Genomic DNA, 21,679 nt, shown 5'->3' with positions numbered 1-21,679 from the left:
ATAAAACCACATTTAGAGGTCCTGGGAGGAGTTCTTTAGTTGGTAATAAATCAGACTATTATTTATTTCGATGCCTCATTATGACCTACATAAGCAAATGTGACTATCAGAAATAAGGTTGACTATTTGGATTTCGGAAATCGCTGCTGTTGGGGGGGGGGTGTAGGTGTCGGATGTAGCCATTAAAAGCACACCAGGAAATCTGCTGTTAAAAGAAAGCTGGACATGATTTTGCATCAGTATACAAACCTAACTCATTCAAACACAAGACAAAATACGAGACTTGCTGCTTTGTCCACAGGGGGCGCCAAAATCAAGACAAACAGACATTTCTTTACATGAGCTTTAATGGATAACTCACTTGCCTGATATTGGAAAATAAAAATCAAGATGAAGACAAAAAGATCTCATTTAGAAATAACCCATGGAGACACTGGTGGGCTGTTTGTACCCACAGTTTTAAGGACTATTGCTTCATTGTTACAAATCTGTTTGAAACAGCTGCAGAAAACACATCTGTTTTCATCAACTATGGTGTCATGTTTTTTTGTTCTTATCCTTGGAGTTTGTTTTCCTCAGTGTAGATCTGTTGGAACACTTTCCACATGGACACACAGGTTTTTTTTTTTTTTTTTTTTTTACACCTAAATGACAACCATCACAATAAACACCAGAGGAATGAGCTCTGCACGTCTTGTTTTCCTGCTTCACACCCCCAAATTTCTGCTTTTGGTGTGGGAGGCTGGGGGAGTGTTATGGGGGGATGAATAGGAAGTAGGTACCCCCCTGCCCCCCTCCCTATCCCATCTCATTCCATTTCATTGCATCCTGGTTGGGGAGTTCATGGTTTTTTGCTGCTAGCTTGGAGATGAGAAGAAGGAGAAGTGTTCAGAAATGTGTGTGTGTGGTGGGGAGGGTGGCAAGCTAACAAAACAATGGAGGCTTTGTGCGAGGGTCCCGCCATGACAGGATTGTTGTGGGAGAGCGAAGGGGGGGGGGGAGCAGGCGGACAGGGCTTAGCGAAGCGCAGCCACTTCATTAGTCAGGGCTCTCCCTCTGCACCTCCTCCCTCCCTCTCATCCATCCTCCCTCCCTATCATGCTCTCGCTGTCTTGCCCTTCCCCGCTCACTCGTGGAAACACAGAGGCAGGAGTCACCGCTCTGACTGGGCAGCATTGAGCGTAGCGCTGTGTTGTGTTTTTCTTTTTGTTGCTCTGTATCGACGAGGATGTGCTTTTGAGGCTTATTGGAGTTGTTTGGTGCACTTTTCTCGCATGGTACTCTTCTGTTTTTGTTCTGAGGTAGGTTTTCTTGTGTTGTCATCCTTCCCAACCCACCCTGTCCCGTCCCGTCCTTGTGCGCTGACTTGCATCTTCTCTCCTCTGGGCTGCAGTTTTGGTGTCGGGTGACTGGACGCTGCACTCCAGGGCAGGCCTTTGATGGACAGCTGAGAATTTTGATTTTAGGATCTGTGGGTTTGGGATATCTGGATGCATGCCACTTGAAAATAAGAAGCACATTCACATTTGAAATGTGTTTTGTTGCCAGAGTAGTATCGCTAAAAACAATGGTGCATGATTGTATTTGGTAAAAGTAAAACAGAAAACATCTTGCAATCAAAATCCCTGCAGGAAACATTTTTTAACTTGATCAAATCTAACTTTTTTTTTTTTTTAACCAACCAAATGTGCTACCACTTACTAAAATTCCTTGAGTACTTTCTTCCTCAATCATTTCATCACTCTTTGCATGATGAAATCAGTTGAAACTCTCAGAGTTTTGAAGTTGTACAAACCCATTGTGTTGTAGAATTTAAGCTCGATTCAGGCCAAGGTGAGATTTGCCGGAGGAAGGTGGGGGTTGTTGGTGCTGGTGTGGGACTATTGGCTCAGCTGTGTTGACCAAATGATCAGTGTTATTAGGATCTATGTGCCTGTGATTGCTTTCTCCCCCCCGGGCCACCCACCCACCCACCCACTGCCTCTCTTTGTCGTGCGCAGACCCCCGGGGACAGTTGAGCGTCAGGGTAATCCTTCACATCCTGTATGGGAAAGGGCAGAGAGGAGCACTCTAGACTAACCGCATCACTTCCTCGTGAGAAAGTCTGATCCTCTAAAACTCACTTTGTGTTGAGTAAAAACAACAACATCCCGACTGGGTTTTTTTTTTTTTTTTTTTTACCCAGAGGGCCGTTCACAGCATCCTGAGCGCCCTGAGTTCATCTTACTTCCTGTTAAACTTTCCCAACTCAGTAACTACAACATCCTGCATGAGTTGATTAAATGTCTTGTAAATTTGATTACACACTTTAAACAGAGCAAATCACTCTGATAGTGAGAACAGATAAGTACTATAGATTGAAGAGCCACATGTCTGAAATTGGTTAAAAAGACTGGACGGACTTGACTGGATAATCGGTGCATGGCCTGAGAGCTTTCAGGTCATTCACAGGGATTTCCCACATCTTTCTCTTGTCCACGAGTCAGAAGGCTCAGGTGGCCAAGGCTGGACCATACACCAAAAAGATTTGGCTACCAACAACAGGTGCACCGGTGAATCAGTTTTGCAGATTAATTGGTGCCAAAAAGATCTTTTATGGAGTGTTAGTGGACCCTCGGTAAGCACCGGGCGAGTTACTGTTACTCCCCAACAGTAAAGTCTCGCACTTTGCTTATGATTGTGAAAATGTTCCTGTTGAACTATATTTTGTCATTTTCTGCCAAAAAAAGAAGGTTAAACCATAATTAACCATCTGGCAAAAATCAGCCTTCAAATCAGAAATAAATAATGATTTGACATTTATCGTGATAATTATCGATATCGACTGATATGACTAAAAATGTTATCACAATGAAGATGTTCATATCGCCCAGGCCTACATTCATTTTCCCATTATCGGTATGTTACCGTAGTTTGATTTAGTTACGCTTTTTTAAATGATTGTGCTATACTCCAAATTCTGCTGCTGAATCATTTAAATAATTGTCTTTATGATTTTCCCTTTTTGCTTTTAAATTTTGCAAAATCACGACTCTGACTGATATTATATGACAGTGAAAATAGTTGAGATTTAAATAAATCACTTGGCTGCTGTCCTATGCTAAAAGAGCTATCATCAAGTCAAAGCGCATTTCATATATCTCCAATCTTAACTGGATTTACATTCATTTAATCTGCCATTTTCTGCATTTTGAATCCGTTATAATCAAAGGCAGAATGGGTATTTTTTTCTCAATCAGTCTGCGGCAACCTCCACAAAATTCTTAATTGCTAATTTTTTAAATACTGAGATATGAGAAAAATCCTGTCTGAAAAAATCTGAGAGGGCTCCAGGGCAGTTTCAGGGTGATGTTAAGATTATGTCTGCAAATTGTTTCACAGTTTTAACCAAGAAATAGTTCCAATACGTACTTTACCTCCTTTAACCCCTTCTTCTAGTCGTTAGAAGCTAAGCTAATCACCTCCCAGCACTACTGTACATGCAGACATTGGTAGGATATAGATCTTTCTCTAACTTCTTGGAAGGAGTACAAACCAGATGATTGTTAACATCTCAGAGTTTCTTTGGTGCTGCCCAACCAGCCCAGAATCGCTACCATCTGGATCTTGATGAGCGCTTTTCAGAAAAATCATCTGAACTAACTTTTTTCCCCCAAACTAATAACATTTTTTAAAAAAAACACACTATGATAGAAGTACATGGTATTTGGTATTTCTTTAAACCAAATTCTCTCTCTTTTTCTCCACAGAATGAAGAAGTGAATCATCTGCGATCACAGTCATGGCTGTCCAGACTGGCATTCAGGTAGGCAATTCTCCCATATGACAAGGTGCAATTTGATGGTCCAAGAGAGGAAATGTTAGTCCTTCAGTCCGTTGGTACAAGTTGGGGGATCAGGGATCAGCAGCATTCGGCTTGTTGATTTTTCTGATCCAATCTGTTGAGTTTTGAAAGTTCTTTAACTTCACAATTTCCTTTCTCTTGTGGACATTTTAGACCTCAGGAAGAAATCTGTAGGAAGTGTACACATCAGTACCAAAGACTACATCAAGTGGACAAAGTCTCCTATTGGTTGACGCTCTATTATATCCAACCCTTGATCCGGCATATTGGTTGTTGCCAAGTTGTTCCTGTTAAGAAGCCAATAGAGAACACATTTGAGATGAGGATGCATTCCTGGAGAGGAGACAGAGGTTTCCAAACTCTAGTCTATCAGTTTACCAGCACTAGCTTGGATAGTTAGGTGCATCTTTAGGAAATGGTTAACTTGATGGAGATGCTGATTTTGTCGTTCTTAACGAGGAAATGAACATTGATCAGTTTCTTTTACTTCAACCGGGAGCTGAACAAGAGCCGCTGGTTGTGACGGCAAATCACAGGCTGCCACACTTAAAAGCAAAGCCTGATTTGTGGTTTATCTTAATGAAAAACGGACATCATGGTGTAGTGAAGATGACTTGTTACTATGACGATCTAAACGCTCAAGGATTTGGAAAATGTTTAATTTACTGAAATGTAAATGTTTTTCAACACAAATGCAGGTTAATGAACAATATGCTTCCTTCACTTTTTTAGACCTTGAGTCTAAACCTTCTTCTTGTTTACAGTTAATGATCCTGAAGTCAGTTTGTACATTGTGTAGTTTATAACGCCCTTCAACAGTCGGTCTAGTGAGTCATTGTTTTTACACCAAGAACGGTTCAATTTATGTGAGAAACTTCGGGGGAAAAGTTCCCGGACCATGTGAGAGTTATTCGGATCAAATAAAGAATTGCAGACATCTGTCTCGTACTCGACAGCTGCGGCGAGCCCACCTGTGTTACAGCTTGCCGCCTTGTTGTTGTTATGCATGTCTGACGTTCCTCCGCTCGGACCCTGAGGAGTTTCTCCGCACATTTTTCAGGAGGAGTGGGTGGAATGCTCAACACTTTTTTTTCCCTTTCCCCTCCCAGCAACCAAGTGTCAGACATCCCAAAACCCAAAACAACAAACGTATCGTGTTACAGATTTGTCACATGGCAGCTCCTCGCTGGGAAAGGCTTTTCTCTGTCATCTGTGTTTGGAAAGTCCTGGCTCTCAACCCGTCTTGGATCGGGGACTTTTTGCAAAATATGTATCCCAGTGCTGTGCACTTAGAACATGTGGCAGGAAGCCTCTCGGACTGATGATGTGTTGACGAGGCTGTCAGGAGCTTCCCCACAGTTGTTGATGATCTTTGGTTGGATGCTCTTGCTAAAAAACTGTACCTCTAAAATCATGTGAATTAAAAGGTTTGCTTTCTCATGCCAGGTGATTAGATTTACGCTGTGCTCTAGTCAGCCCAAAATCATGGTTTCTATTTTATAAAAATGTGGAATAAAGTAGTTCACATTGAAGAAAGCATAAATCCCGGTAGCAGCAGAAACAACAGCTGGGATTTTCCATTTGGCATCTCTTTGAACGACAGGTGGCAAATGTATTGAAATGATCTCACATCTAGGGGTGAGACAAAATCTCGATACAGCAATTCATGGTTTTCCTGAATCTCATCTTGTAATAGATGACTCGCTGGTGCCAAACAAAACATATTTTAATTTTTTTTTTTCCCTGCCCATTTGACTCACTACATCTCTACTTCCTGGTTCTTCAGGATGGCGAGTGAGGCTAATGTGAAGGGAAATGAAACTGAGTGATTCAGACTTTTGTAATCCTTTCAGGGGAATTTAGTATTCTTCAGTTAATCAGATAACATGATGTATCATTATGATTGTCATCATATTGTATCGAGTATCTTATCGTATGGCGTGTTAGAGTTATCCTGCGATTTCCACCCTTTATCTCCAGTATTCAAATTCATGAAGTCTTTGGTATAAAGTTGAAAATTACAGCCTAGTTACAAAAAAAACTTAATTCAATCTTCTCTCTTATCGTTATTGTGGGCCACAGAGTTACCCTACAATTACCACGTCTATTCACATCTGTTTTTTTTTTGTTTTCATTGGTTGGACCAATCTAGTAAACTTTTAATTTTTTAATTTTTTGAGAATTCTGATATAAATTGGCTGATTTTGTCCCTACTTGGCGTGTTATCATCGTCTCCCTGTGAGGATATTGATCGGTATCAGACTGTGCTGCTGCAGAGACTGAAACAGTGCGGCTCAGAGCTTCACTGCTCATGTAGAGCGCGCTCACATCGGAGACTCAGACACACTCTGACTGCTCTGCTCAGCCATGCTGACAATGTATGCGCTCATGGAAGTATAAGTAGCATATGCACACATGTTTTAATGCAACAGTATAAAACACATTGTGATGTATGAAGTCTGCAGGTTTTGGTTTAAACCTGGGACGTCTGAACGGACTTCAGATTAATTTGTGATCGTCACAAATTGTTGCCGTGAGGTGAAAACCTCGCCACAGCAGAGAGGAAAAATCTTGTTTTGAGCTTGATGTGGTTTGGGATTTTTTAGTTCCTAACCCTTACCTGGAATTTCAGAAATAAGAAAACAAGAACACACTGAACAACAGATTTAAACAGAAGAACATTAATGAGAATGGAGCCAGTGTCGTCTCCTTGTAGCATAGCACCAAAATTAATTATTTATTAAGGCGCCGTGTCCACCTATAGCGTTTTTTTTTTTCCATGCAAAAAAAACGCTGGTTGTGCGGTGAGAAGAGTGCTGCTCGCCTGTCTTGTCTCCATGACAACAGTCTGTTGACAACGACAGACACTGCTCCGTTACTTTTTTATATCATACAGTTGGAAAAGAGCGACGGTGATGCCAAAAGTGCCTTTCTGAAAAGTTGCAAGATTTTCAACTTGTAAAGCACTTGTAAAAAAAAATGTTTTGAAAAAGACGCTGGTCGCTGCACTTTTCATCCAGGCGGCTGCTTTCTGCTGCGAACGCTCTATACTCATTGAAAATAACTGAAGAAAAAAAAAAAGCTGGCGCTCAGAAAAAAACGCTAGGTGGACACGGGGCCTAATGAATGCTAAATGGTTCAACTGGATGACAACTGTGACAACTCTTACGATAGCTGTAAGCTGTGACCCCACAAGCTATCATCTGCTGTCTCATTTGGTTCATTGAATGTGTAATAGAACATCGAACATGTAGTGAGACAGCGGTGAGTCTCAACCAGTGCTGCAGACCCCTAGACCAAAACAACGAGCTAAAAGAGGCTCAAAGGACCCGTAGAGTGTCAAAGAACTGCAGCGTTAATGGATTCATGGATTAAGTACCAAATATCATTTCCTCATTGCACAATGTTATTTTTGTATAAAACTACTGAAACGTGCAGCTTCAATCAAACTATTAGTGATGCAAATATTGGATTTTTTTGTCACGGTGCAGCCTTCAGTATTCTAAAGTTTTAGCCTGAAGTGAGTGAGGAAGGTTTGATAGCATTTGTTTGTTTCAGGAGAAGAACTGTGCGGTCAGCATGAGCAGAAATTCACACCAAAGCTGACTACACATCAAAGAGCAGCATCTGCAAAAACCCCAACAGAAAGCTGGAGGAAGGTTTCACTGATTCAGCGCAGTCAGACTGACAAGTGAAGCGCTCCGATAACCACCTCCTCTATTGCTACTCTTCTCAGAATTCCTTCATTAAAACCAAGGCTACGTCTTCCTTTTCCCAGTTTTTTTTAAAATTAACCGGTATGAAATTGACCAGAGGAGCTCTTGTAGTGTTTGAAAAGAGCAACGTGACCCTGTTAGTTCAGCCTGGACAAACCAAACAGCTCTGGCGTTCAGTGACGATCGAGATAGGTCAAAGGTTAACAGCCAGGCCATGGGAAGTGTTTCTGTAGAACTGTGACGGCTGAAGTATTTGTTAAAATAAACTTAGTGTCTACCAGTTTTGCAGTATCTTTGATCTCTCACTTTTAATGAGTCATTTCTTGTGTTAATTGTCTTTCATATTTTTACAAGCAAACTCCATTTCAACATGTACAACATGTCTGACAACCCTAGTTTGAGTTGTTGCTCAATATTGGATACAGCAGTAGTAAAAACAGTCAGATCTTCCCTTCTAAAGTTTGTTTGTTTTTCACATGAGTCACGTCCATGAATCATTGACATATGGCATGAAGGAATAGTTTCATAGTAATGTGAACAGATCAAACAGTCATGAACAGTTTATGTAACTCTATATAACATGATACTTATGTGAACTGGAGGCCTGCCTGATATGAGAAGGATATGTGACATGTGATAATGGTGTTCAATACTTGGATAATGATATGAGGCGTGTTCCATAAAGAAATCTTAAATTAGCAGTGACTCACAGTTTTAATGTTACTCTACTGTTTCTCATGCTTCAACAACACGTGTTTGCACCATGTTTCTACTAAATCCTAAAAGCTTTCATCCCCAACTGAATTGGCACCAATTCATCTGATGGCTAGTTTGAGCTGACTGTTCAGTTTAATTAAAGGTTATGTTTTTAAAAAAGTCATATGAATTTGTGTTCTCTCAAAGAAAGTATAATGAAGGCTTGAATTACTTTAAACATTGTTCATTAATGTTTAATATAATAACAAATAATTGTAGTCCTTGATACAGACGGGGGACCTAAGAACAACATGAAGAACATCTGTATCAGAATTTGCTTTCGGCTAAATGTTGATTTTTAACTTCGGAATCTGTATCAGACTGTACCTGATTTTCTCAAAAGGTTAATTTCTATTGATGGCACAGCCCTAGCATGAATATTTATTCTAAGGTTTATACCGAATGCCTTGATCCCGTTTGGAATATTTAGCATAATCCAACTTTCCTTTTCGACCTTTCCTCGATGAATCACTTTATTGTTTCAGGGATTTTTGTCCATTCTTGCTATAAGTAGCTCTGTTTAAGCTTTTCACCTAAACTCCTAAAACGTACCGAGTAAACGTACCGAGTAAACATAGAGCAAGAAACAGCTGAACATCTCAAGATTGTTGCGGTTCATAGCAGGACTGTTAACCCACATTCCTGAACCTACTGGGAACAGATTAGCTGAGATGTTCTCTATGCTCGTTATGATCCAGATTTACATGAACAACACTGTTCTGCTTTGAACGCTCACAATACACATGTAGAAAGTCAGGTGTTTTCATTATGAGGACGGATGATCTCACCGTTCAGCCGTCTTTTACGTAACTTGTGAACTCTACACTAGACTGCTTTATTTTCTCATTAGCTGGACGTTGAGCAGAGCACATATGTTTTTGTGAACCCACAGAGCCCCACAGGCAGCCTGCCTTTCTGAACCGCGTTACATAACATGTATGTTCTTCTTCTAACAATTATAAATCAGGTGGTTTTGCAGCTTTCTCGTGACCGTTCAGAGGTCGCCCTGACGGGGACAGATGTGGAGCTATGTTGGATGTCTTGTATTGTGATCACTAGTGTCTAATCCTTTCACTGAACTAACTCAGGGGCCGTGAAGCTCAAAGAGTTCCTCCAACAATTCAGTTACACATTCAGGTTATTAAATTACAGTAATGAGAAAGAGTTGGAGTCACCTGAGGTTGGAGTGAGGAAGGGACAGAATGCTTATTTGTCTCAGGACTTTTTGTTTACATGTCACGAGGAGGCTGCTCAGGCTGATGAAATCTGTCTTAAACTGTTTCCATCAGACTGAAGGTCACTTTGAAAGTATTCAATTTAAAAACCCCTAACACAAAGTGATCATTCCTTCATAGCCTTGAACCTGGATGTTTAAAGTCCGTGTTATAAACTGAGCATCCTGGGTTTTGAAAAAATTGGATATGTAGGATTTTATTGAAAAATTACGTTGAGTTGCATTATGGTTCATTGTAGTTCAAAATGGTTTGGTTCATCCTCTGGTATAATTTGTTGTCATGTTCATCATGCAGTTAAAGAATCTCTTCAGACTTGCCACCTGTGAGTCTGATCGAACTTAAAGCTGTTGGTTTGAACTTCCTGACGTTGTTTCCTCTTTAGATCCTCGCTTGTGCTGTACTTACTCTCTGATGTCCGTCGCTTTGGATAAAAGCGTCTGCTAAATGATTTTTAGACTTAAATGGGCGTTCACATGAACTTTCCCAGTTGTGTAACACTTGCTGTTGTAATGCCAGCTGTCATTTATGCAGGACAATCAGTAGTAGACCTCTTGAGCCACACTATCTGAGACCAAAGATAGACCAGAGTGCTCCGAGTCAAGGTCAAGGCCAAGACCAAGGCCGAGACCAGGACCAAGACTATAAATCATTATATGTGCAGACTAGAGCGTGTCCCTAACTTAGACCGAAACACCAGAAGAGTTTGCGGCCTTAACCGGGGGGATAAAAATAAAATGATGATTGAATTGAAGTCATTGGTTCTTTTAGAAAGATCACAGTGATGATGTGGAAATGTAGCCTCTCATTAGCGGTCTAGATTTAAAATCCGGAGTTCACCCAGTTTGAGACCAAGTCAAGAGCGAGTAAAAATGCAACTCTTTTTAGCATCATTAGATTCAAACACTACAGTTTGAACACTAGTTGCCTTGAGCTCCCATGTTTTGGGTCCCATATGTCTCTGCCCCATAAACATTCAGTATCTGTTTGATCTGACGCCTCCCTGAAGTGATATCACACCACTCGGAAGGCACACACAGTCAAAGCCTCCATAGCGACCATCTGCAGGAGTATGTTATCACATAACAGCCTCTCTGTTCCACTGGCCAGAAGGTTTCTTTTTTTGTTTGTGGGAAATGAAGTTCGAAACAAGCCTCTGCATTGTCTTAAAACACAAAACCGCCTCACTACAGTGGATCCTCATCGCTGCTCGGTGGCATGTGACGGACACACACAGATTACAGGCCGTATCTCAAACAGATGTCAATATAGTGGAAGCGGGGGCGTCATCCAGGAGGCAGTTATGCAATGTCTGGCTGCGTCCTAATAAAGCACATCTGCTGCTGATTTTGGAGATTTCCCCCCTCGAGATGCACGTCAACAATTGAAAAGTTGAAAACAAAATCCACTAAGTCCTCTTGGGGGTGGGGGGGGACGGACAGAAAGCTGTGTTTCATATCTCTTCAGGGAACAGAGTTCTAAAACCAAGAGGGTTGGGCTACTTGAATTTCAGTTCATAGTTTTGCTCCAACATTTCAGCCGAAGTAAAACCTGATAATGACTCTAAAAGATGTGCTGAAATGTTGAAGAAAGAGACAACACAGGACTTCATGTTGAAGACTTCGCAGGTGAAAAAGACGGTGCAGAGCTGAAGTACGGGATAAAAATGGAAGGGGGGGGAATGGATGGGACAGCAGAGGATGGATATGATGGGACAACTGCGTCAAAGGCAGAATCAACGTCTCGCTTCAGGCGCTGAAGTCCCCGGAATATGAACCCTGAGCTAGACGCCCATTGAAGCAGTCAAGTGCAACGGTGTTTACCCGTCTCACATTTTCCCTTTTTGGATTAGAAAGCAAAGAGGAAATAAGTGACAGTAAGGCTGTTCTTGATGGGGAGTGGGGGGGGATGGCATCAAAAAGAAGAAGATGTTGGGATTTGGTGTTCAGGGATCAAGATGTGGATTTTACTCCCCGAGTGAAGCGCAGTGGATACCAGGCCAAGTTAGAGCGTATAGTGGCGGCATCAGAGCGTGCTGAAAAGTCCAGCAGAGCATTAAGTGAAGTGTGGTATGACGACATCCCCGATGTATCCTCTCTGCATGGATGGGTCGCTAAAAAAAATTCCTCTGGTATTCTCCCAGTGCGAGGCTGAGTGGTTACTAGAGTATGATAATATCGTAGTAGAGACACTTGGAACAAACCGCTAACCTACATTCAGGGTGAAGAAACGACGAGGTGTTACCAAGAGACATTGTTGCAGGTTTTTTTTTTTAAACTCATGTTGTACGGCGTTTACAGAAGGATTGTACGGAGAACATGCTCGGGCTTATTCCATAACGCCTCACTGAAGGGATTACATTTGCAAATCCGACTCCTGAATCAGGCCTGGAGAGAAGAAAACATGTTTTTGACATAAATATTGAAAACAAATCTGCAACACTCCGACTGAAGGAGTCCTATAATCAAACACTGATGCAGTGATCGTAACATGGCGCCTGTGCACAACAATGATGCACCTTCTCACAGTCAGAGTTACCCTCCTCACAGTCGGAACGTAAATATTAGTTATGCACGAATGCACGACTTCTTCAGTCGTCAAACAGACACCAGAGATTTGACTGTTCAAGAAGCTGAATGCTCACATTATGAGACTCCATTAGAAAGTATCAGATGAGAACATATCGAAACAATAAACTAGCTAATTAAATCTGTGGCTCAGTTGGTAGAGTCAGTCGTCTCTCAACCGCAAGGTCAGAGGTTTGACCCCCAGCTCATGTGCGACGTGTCTTTGGATTTAAGACACTTAACCTCGAGTTGCTCCCGCTGCTTCATCGGGCAGAGTGTGAATGTGTATGAATGAGATTAACTACTTCTGATGGTCACTTGACTCAGCAGCCTCTACCCATCAGGGTGTGAACATTTAGGTGTGACCTGCAGTGTGAAAGTGCTTTGAGTAGTCGGAAGACTAGAAAAGTCCAATTACCGTTTAACAAATTTAAGCCACAAACTAGAACTAATTAAAGTTGCCAAAATTCAGTACTTTTTGATGCCATGTGTTTTAAAAGGTTACAATCTCCATGTTTTTTTAAATGTTCAATAGTACCGAAGCTTTAAAAAGACTTCAGACCTTATTTTTAATCAAAAGCTGCCATGAGCAAAAGAGAGAGAGAGAGAGTACTGTCTAAATTGCACATATACGTTGACAACAAATGTGTGCAATTTAGACGTGTGTGTGTGTTATTTTCTTACAGCCTAACCAGGGATGAGGAATGCCAGTCCTACATTGATTGCATCATTTTGCACTTTAATTAGATGTAACAATGTCTAAATGTCATCTCCCTGACAAATAAACTGATACATAAATAATCCACAGCGTGCAGGAGTTTGCCTGCAATTTTTTGGTGATTAGAAAGCAGGAGTTTCCTGACATCAGGTGCCTATAGGACTTCCATTTTTGTTGCTCTTGTATCCCAACAGGTGTCGATAATCTTTGGCTTTAACCAGAATATTATTGAAGTTTAAAAACCGTGTGGTGGGACAACCCTACAGCACAAACTTTACATTTGTTACGTTATATTTTTGCAGTGATACCAAAAAGCTGCAGATATAGATGTTCGCCTTAAGACAGCTGACACTTCAGCTCTTCATGTTCCTTCAAGCTAAAAGGATTAAAGTGGCTGCTGATGCATTACTTCGTACATGCACATAGAAGTTAACAGAGGGATGTAATGAACCTGCCATAGACGAGTTGATTACCGTTTTGAAGCATGTATTCGTAATTTCTGTTGTCACCATGTTGTACTCTGAGTGTGGATCTGATGTGGATCTTTATTCTACAGTCGGTTTGACTCCCAATGGGACCGTGATTTCACATCAGTGCATCCTTTTTATTAAAGCCTTGATTAACAGAGAGGAGCACTCAGATTAGATTAGGCAGACGTCTCTATGTGGGCAAACACCACGCTAATCTGTTACAGCGTTCTGCCAGGCTTTAGTAGACCGTTTGAATTTGAACATCTTACTCTTTGTGGCTGAAAAAGTCTTGGCCGTCTTACGCCTTTTTTTTAATATAGGATGATGGATAGCGTCAGAAATCTGAGAGGGAGAGTGGGGATGGACATGTGGGAAAGGTCCTGAACCCGGGCCGCCTGCCTGGAGGACCACAGTCTCCATACACGGGCTAACCACTGAGCTACCGGTGCCCCTACTTAATTTTTATTTGTACTAAAACAGTTCAATGTTTTCCTGCACAAAAAGTTCAGCTTCCTATTTTTATATCAACTTGAGCTGCAATGTTGAGTCTAAAAAAAATCAAATAAAAGTTCCCTCCACTGGTCATTTGTTAGTCTTTTCAAACAAACCAGAACCCCACAAGGTTTATTTCTTAAACAGTATAGCACCATTTTCTTTGTATGGAGGATTTTGACCTGAGGAGGGAAAAAAGCTGTTTAAAAAGAAATGGCGCTGACAGCTCGGGTTTGTGTCACCGAGAATGAATCAGACAGTTGCCGAACACAAATCACTGGAGCAAATCTACCACCGTGTCTGTTTGCTGTCTTATAAACTACATGAATCATTGATTTATTGCTAAAATAATGAGCTCCAATATTGATGATCTCCAGGTATGGTTTGGAGAAAAGTTCGATGCCCCGTTGCTGAGTCCCAGGAGCCCTCGCAGCCCGTTGGCGCAGAGACACGGCCCCGGCCTCGCAGACGTCTTCCAGTACGACCAGTGGCTGGCCGTGAGACATGAAGCCAACCTGGTGCCCATGCAGGAGGACCTGGCCATCTGGCTCACCGGCATGCTGGGTAAGTAAAACAGTCAAAGAGAGAGAGAGAGCTGCTTTTAGAGGGTTTTTTTTTTTTTCTGATTCAGGGTTGTTGTTGGGTTATTTTTTTCTCTTGCATGAGTAAATAAAAAGCGAGCAGCTGAGTCCAGGTCCGTGCGCATGTGAATCAGCGCTGTGCATGCTAACACTGTCCCCCCTCGAGGCTAGGAAAATACCCAAGCACAATTGACACGGGTGTCCCATGTAATTGGATTTGGATGCTGTCATTTCCAAACCGGTCTTTAGCAGAGCACAGAAACAGGAGTGGAACAAAATCCCTCATTTCATCCGTCTTTGCCATTATACTGACGTCTATTGTCCCCGTCAGATACAATGAGGCAGTGAGGACACTAAAGCCGACTGCAAACTGACTCTATTGTTGACTGCTGAAACCGTTTTTTTTTTTTTGGTTTTTTTTCAATAGATACTTTAGATTTTCTCACGAGGAATGTGGGCAGGTACCAAACACTTAGAAAGAGTTATGAGTAGCGTGACCCCGGTGACCTGTATCCCACATTTCTGGACTCTTTAAACGGTTTGGCCCATCTGATAGTGGATCCAGAGGGGGGCCGGATGCTTTGCAGGAGAACAGGTGGCGTGCAGCGGCTGAGGTTTCAAGCCTCGAGGCTCGCCCGTTGTCTTGCGGAGGAAATAAACTTTTGTGGAGAAATCTCTGTCACTTTATGTTATGGCCATTGTGGGTTTTGTGTTCCCAGTGTGAGTTAAGTTCACATGGACCTTTTGTTGAGCTTCTCAGAGGGGTGTGATTTACAACAAGGGGGGGGGGGTCGTGGGAGCGCGATGAGCCCTGGGGGAGTTTGTGAGGGAGTCTACTGTTGGAAGTCAATGTTGAGTCCTACCGCAAAAGATGCAGTAGAAGAAGAAAATCTGTTTCAAAGAGAAGGTTCCTCAGGCCATTAAAAAAACGACTGAACTCCAATGACGACCCTGTAAAATAAAAGCCTCTTGTAGATAAAAAGAAAATCGTTTGCATTGTGCTGACGTCGTATTCTCTTCAACTTTCAGGAGAGGAGGTGCGAGCCGAGTTCTTCATGGAGGAGCTGAACAACGGCGTGAAGCTCTGCCAGCTTATCGGCGTGCTGCAGACCAAGATCGCCGAGAGCTGCCCCTCCGCGCTCTGCAAGGTGAGTCAGACCGCACGGATGGAAATAGCTCAGATGATCATCTTTAAGGGCAACCTGGATGTTTACACATGGTGGGATGTTTGGTTCTTACTGCGACCTTCAGAGAGCTCCACAATTCTCCGACTGATTCAGGGTCATCTTCTTTGAAGCTGTCGGTGGAGTTTGAGCACGTTCTGCATCATCTGATAATGTACTCGTCTATCATTTTGAAATGCATCCATTTCAGATTTTAAAGCATTTCACTGGGGAGAATAAGTGTGAGTGCATCTGAACTGTCGTAAAACACAGTGTGTTGACGAAGCCTCCAAGGTGTCGGACTTTCAGCCTACTATTCCACAAAGCTCTTCCCAACGTGTAAAAGCCTGCCCAATGTTTACTGTAGTCCAGTTACATAGTGCTGAAAACAGGCTACTGGGGCACTTTGTGGACATGGGACAGATGAGAAAAAGACTATGGACAGCACTCCAAAATTGTATTTTAATTTACACATGGTCGTTTTGAGCAGGCGCACTCTACTTCTGCGTCTAATTTTGTCCAATATACACAGGTGGGACTCATTTTAAAGAGGACATATTCTCCCCCTCCTCCACCTTTTCAAACAGTCCCCCTGTGGTCTAAATGAAACATCTGTGCTGTGCTTTGGTTAAAATATAACATGAATCAAGCACCAGAGGAGGTTTGTGACCCTGTATAAACCAGCTCTCTCAGAACGCTCCGTTTTGGTGTGTGTGTCTCTTTAAATGTAATGAGCCCGTCCCTGAGTTTTCCTAGTAAACATCACTCCTCTGTAGTGAGAATAAAAATGGCAGACCTGCACAAAAGTCTTGCTCTGGGCTGGGGGTGGAGTCCATGGGTGGAGATACCAGGGGAGGGGAGGGGATTTAATTTTTTACCAGAATCCCACTGTGACATCACAAGTTGAGCAAATTTGAAACGGAGCATTTTTCGGAGACGCCATTGTTGAAAGTGATTGTACGATTAGATCTTTTAAACTACTATTTTAAGGTGAAACATTACATGTTGCTGCTTTGTTTTTTCGGTGTAAAACTATCAACTTGGAAAATATCTACTACTACTATCAACTTTTATGGAAGTCAACGTCTCATGATTGTTCGACCAGCTCTCTGCCATCTGTTCTTCATGCACCTTGCTGTGTTGTCGTGTTGTAATAAAAGTAGCTTCTAACATTTCAACAGTTTTTTTTGTCTTTAAAATCCACTCCCTCACCTACAAATGTCACAGCAGTGTTCGGTGGTGATGCTAACATGTTCATCTTTTCTGACAGCTGTTCCCCACGAGGAAGGTTGCTTGTAAGCGCGACGCCTCTCCGGGTTCCTTCTTCGCTCGTGACAACACTGCTAACTTCCTGTCCTGGTGTCGCCACATCGGGATGGAGGAGACCTACCTGTTCGAGTCAGAAGGCCTGGGTAAGAAACCTGCAGCCCAAACCTGCCAAAGATCAGGACTAGTCCACACGTAGGCAGGTAGTTTTTAAAATGGGGGGGGTTTCCTCCTCTCTTTAAAAATTAAAAACATCTTTGTCCGCATGAAAACTCAAAATGTGCTGATACGGCTGTCAAGAGCATTCTCACTACAGGTGCACTATGTCTCCCTCATGTTGTGTTAAAGAAGACAACTTTAAATCTGAGACATGAGGAATTTTGCTGAACCAAAAGCCAGTTCCAGTCTGCTGTTTTTTGTTTTTTTTGTTTTTGCTCTTTCTGTCATGAATCAAAGTCTTGTGAAGCTCTCAGCTCATGCACATCAGGCAGACTTAACTCTAAAAATCCATCTATCTTAATGAATCAACCTTTATGTTGATGAATCTGACCTTTGAGACTCTGGAAAGCGAACCATTTGTTTTTGTCTGACACGTCCGCTAGTTACACCGATGGAAACTTTTTTTTAAGCGCTTCTCTTTGGCAAACTGTGAGATACTTTTTACAATCCAGACTCTTATAAAAAAATCAAACACACACACACAGTCCTTGAATAGAGGCTGAAGTTACACTGGTATATGTATTCAAGCAGATCTTCACAGAGCATCTGGTAAATCTTTTAATTCAGGGGGTCAAAGTCTCACAGAAACGTCTCTACACCTTTCTCACCCCGGCCAAGTTATGCTGACTCCTTAAATTCCTCTTAGCTCTCATTACTTTAGTCAGATCAGGGTCCAGGGCCATTTGAATTCTCCCAAAATGGAACCCCAGACCAAGAAAAATAAGGCACCAGAGTTTTGTGCTCGCATGCAAGACGGTCAAAGTCTAAAATATTTCCAATGGTGTTGATGTATCTGAGTGTTTGTATAAAGAACTTCATCATATCAAATCAGCCACATCATCCATACCTGTGATTTTAAATTATTCAGCTAACAAGAATAGCATTAAGTGGACATACTGGGGTTGTAAGCTCCTGATAACTCTGCAGAGATCTGTTGTTTAAGACTCCCTTCTTAATGGATTAATAGGATCTGTCGTGGAGAGCAATCATCCTGAGTACTCTGCACGGGGGATCACTTCTTTCAAAACTCACTTGAGCCATACAGAAAAGAGCGCCATATGTCTGCTGCTCCAAGAATCAAACCAGACATACTCTTTTTTTTTAACGCATATATATATGTGTGTGTATGTTGTTGACCAGCTATCCTCAAGTGACTTTTACACATGTGAGTTTAAGTCGTGCTCGCCCGTCCTCCGTCTGCATGAGTCACCAATCATCCCGTGGGGGGGGGGGGAGCTAACTTTATCTTTTGTGCTCATAATGTCACGTTTCTGATGTCATAACACGTTTCTTAATCCTCTGAAGAAAGCTGCTTCTTCGGATAATAATGATGGGTCGGTTAATTGTTGCTTTTTTTCTTTTTTTTTCTTCCCTCAGTGCTGCACAAGGAGCCTCGGCAGGTTTGCCTCTGTCTCCTGGAGATCGGCCGTATTGTCTCCAAGTAAGTCCTGAAATGTGTGACATCATTCGTGTCTCTCTCCAGCCAGATGTGAAAATACAGTTTTCAAGATGTTAATCAGGGAGGCCAGGCTCCTAAAAAGTACTTTTTGGGGGATTTCAAGGTCTTTAACTTTGACCCAGGTCATGTCTTTTCCTCTTTGCAAGCCTGGACGATGATGTCTTTGCATCTTCTACTGCACTGATAAGTCGTTATTATTCAAATTTAGCAACAACTTAAACTTTAACTTTAGGTATAAAACAATTTATCATCAAAGGTGCAAGGCAGGCAACTGCTTTGGGGGCCCCTAAGTAGATACATTTTGCAATGTCATTGGGAAACCTCCCTAAACTGTCCCCGTCTGACAGCACTCACTCCCGTTGCCCTGCTGAACACTGGTTTGTGGGTGCGTTGGAGGGGTCTCCAATTGATTTTTGCCTATAGGGCCCCAACAGACTCTAGAATCGCCGCTGTTTATCATATTACAGAATATTTAGCGCGGCTCATCAGCATTACAAGAAAATAACTGAGGTTTAAGGGTCACCATTAAAGGAGATAAAAGTATCTTTATTGTCAATCCTGCTATATGTAGAGGATTTACAGTGGATCAAAATGAAATTACAGTGATAAGAGACGATGATGCAATTTGTCAGTGGTCAAATATAGCAGCCAAAGACTGTATGAAATATGGACGTATGGACATTGGCTTCTAAAAGAGGGGTTATGAAGCCTAATGATGGCAGTCTCCATATTGGACACGCTTTGTCAACCTAACTTTGGATCAGTCCCGTAACAAACAAACAGTTGGAGTTAAGGCGGGGCTTAATCCTCCTGGCATGCGGCTACTGTGTGTCCACCTGTCAGTCAACTCAGCCACACCCCTTTTAATGCATAACTCGGAAGGCTTGATATGATCGGAACGAAGACGTAATTAAGATTTCAGACAAAAACTGTTTCTTGAAGCAGGCTGTAAACATTGTTAACCCTGGAGGTTGTGACTTGATGATAACAGCAGAGTTGTGTTTGAGCTGTTGCAGAAAAAGGGTGCTGGAGCGTGGTGTGAACGTTCTTAATTTTTTGAAAGGTGGGGGTGGTAGTGTCAGAGCATTTTTGAGTAAGGTGTGAGGGCGTTTAACGACCTCCTCTGTGCACATGTAAACCCTGCTCTGTGTCTGTCAGGTACGGCGTGGAGCCCCCTGTGCTGGTGAAGCTGGAGAAGGAGATCGAGCTGGAGGAGACTCTGCTGATGACCGAGGAGCCGCGTCCCGCCGTCAAAACCTTCAGTGTGTGCTGCCAGCACGGCGGCCTCTACCAGCCCGGGGTGAGTCCTGATTGACAGCAGGAAACATTTGAGCACGATGTGACGGCTGTGATGTTTTGACACAGACCGAACATGAAACGTTACACACCTGGAGGCAGGAAGTGTGGCTTCATAACAGCCCCCCTGAACTCTTGTTTACGCCGGTGAACTGTCATGTCACTCGAGTCTGTGCGATGATGTTCACTGCTGGCGACACAAACAAGCAAAAAAAGAAAATCACAAAAGGGCCGCAGCTGATCAGGTTAGCAACACGTAGCCGCTGCTGCTGCTGCATGTGCGACCCATTTGAAGCAAAAATGGCGGCAGGCGTCCGCTCTTACCGCTTCACTGGCGCCCCACGGGGTCTGACACATCGCAGCTGACCATGCTGCTGCTCGTGCGGGCGCCCCGTGCCTCGCCGTCAACACGTGACCTCCAGGCTATCGCAACATGCCGTCATGCAGCACATGAACGATAAACTCACCGCTCATTTAAATACATAACATCTCCGTCAGCTGGGGTTACAAACACTTTCTAAATCATTCCTAACGGGGGCGAGATTATTCCCCTCGGTGGAGTAAAACAAGGCTCCGACACTCTCAGGGTTGGGGGTTGTATTCCCAGAGGAGACGGCTAAAAATAACTGCCCTCATTGAAGTGGAAGTCAGTTTGAATAAAAACAACTTGTGTGTGTGTGGTTTTTTTTTTTCTTCCCCAAATTGCAGTTTGCATTACACATTCATAAAAGCCTCAAACAGACAGTTACTAGCTATTTTAGTCCATCACATCGCCCTCTTCTTCCTCATCGCGGGACACAAATGTGTCTCTGCGTTAGTCATCGGGTGTAATCGCATCACTGCTCGCTCATGCAGGAAAAACTAGAGGTCCTTAAATGCTATATAATCCAGTCATCTGAGGTCGCACTGAGTTTTCCCCCAGATGGAAACATCCTAGCACATGTTGGTAAAGAGAGTCCAATATGGCCGCCTAATGGTTCCTCTTTTTGTCCACTTGTAGGAGCACGGCATGGACGACCCTCCCTGCAACTGCTCCAACAGAGTCTCCATTGAGTACCTGTCTGAGGGGCGCTACAGACTGGGAGACAAGACCCTCTTTATCCGGGTGAGTGTCCTGACTGAGTGCACACACACACACACACACACACACACACACACACACACACACACACACACAGTCCCTTTTTTTGCAGTGGTTGAAGACTCTTGTCTGCCTTACCCACAGCAGATGTCTCCTTTTGTCCAAAATGAAAGAACTCTGTGTTTGAAAAACTGGAAAAAATGTGAACAGAGCAGTTTCACCTTTTTAAAAATCAGTGTTTTTCTTCTTGGACTATCTGGCTGAGCTGCTGCTATCGTTTACTCTAAAGGTGATTTTAAAACGCAGCATGGGGTTCAATCAGTAGTTGCTATAGTCGGCTAATCATCAATTACCTTATGTGTAGGTGTGACCTGTGGTGTAAAAAAGCTTTGAGCAGTCAGAAGACTAGAAAAGTGCGACACAAGCTCGGGTCCATTCACCTTTTTTAATATCTGAGTTTTGTGGAGGGACGAAATGGGAAACAAATGAAACAAAATGTCTTGTATGACTGAGAGTAGAATCCAGTTCAGCAGAAATACTAAAGAAGCAGATTTGATGAATTAAACGAACACTTTAAAGGTGCACTGTATAGATTTGGTAGTGAAATTTAAAAAGTAGAATTACAATTCGATGCTATATTTTCTGAACTAAATACACAAACTTTACTCAAAGGAAAAAAAAACAGCTCTCTGAAACACTTGGAGCTAAAAAGCTACCAGGAGAGTTACCTTTGTAGCGTAGCATTTTATCTTCAAACTGTTCCAGGGACCCAATTTTCCTCTGAGGACAGTTTGTGTTTAGAGTTTTATATACCACAGA

The 21,679-nt window shown here is 42.6% G+C and overlaps 1 protein-coding gene across 3 annotated transcripts in view; it reads left to right on the top strand.

The window, feature by feature from the left end:
* Positions 1–21,679, top strand: part of gas2l3 (growth arrest-specific 2 like 3) — a 38,578-nt gene that overhangs the window by 13,657 nt on the left and 3,242 nt on the right. The window contains exons 1-9 of one of the 3 annotated variants that reach the window (XM_065951413.1): positions 1,078–1,301; positions 1,394–1,471; positions 3,750–3,805; positions 14,173–14,359; positions 15,406–15,524; positions 16,810–16,951; positions 18,402–18,465; positions 19,642–19,783; positions 20,780–20,884. In XM_065951413.1, coding sequence (XP_065807485.1) covers positions 3,782–3,805; positions 14,173–14,359; positions 15,406–15,524; positions 16,810–16,951; positions 18,402–18,465; positions 19,642–19,783; positions 20,780–20,884 — 783 coding nt within the window. In that variant the 5' untranslated portion in view covers positions 1,078–1,301; positions 1,394–1,471; positions 3,750–3,781. Of the gene's footprint in view, positions 1–1,077; positions 1,302–1,393; positions 1,472–3,749; positions 3,806–14,172; positions 14,360–15,405; positions 15,525–16,809; positions 16,952–18,401; positions 18,466–19,641; positions 19,784–20,779; positions 20,885–21,679 lie in introns of those variants that run through there. The other 2 variants (XM_020651700.3, XM_020651698.3) reach the window with 2 other exon arrangements.

This window comes from Labrus bergylta, chromosome 23, assembly GCF_963930695.1.
Source record: "Labrus bergylta chromosome 23, fLabBer1.1, whole genome shotgun sequence".
NCBI lineage: Eukaryota > Metazoa > Chordata > Actinopteri > Labriformes > Labridae > Labrus > Labrus bergylta.
This window is presented reverse-complemented; position numbering and strand designations above follow the sequence as displayed.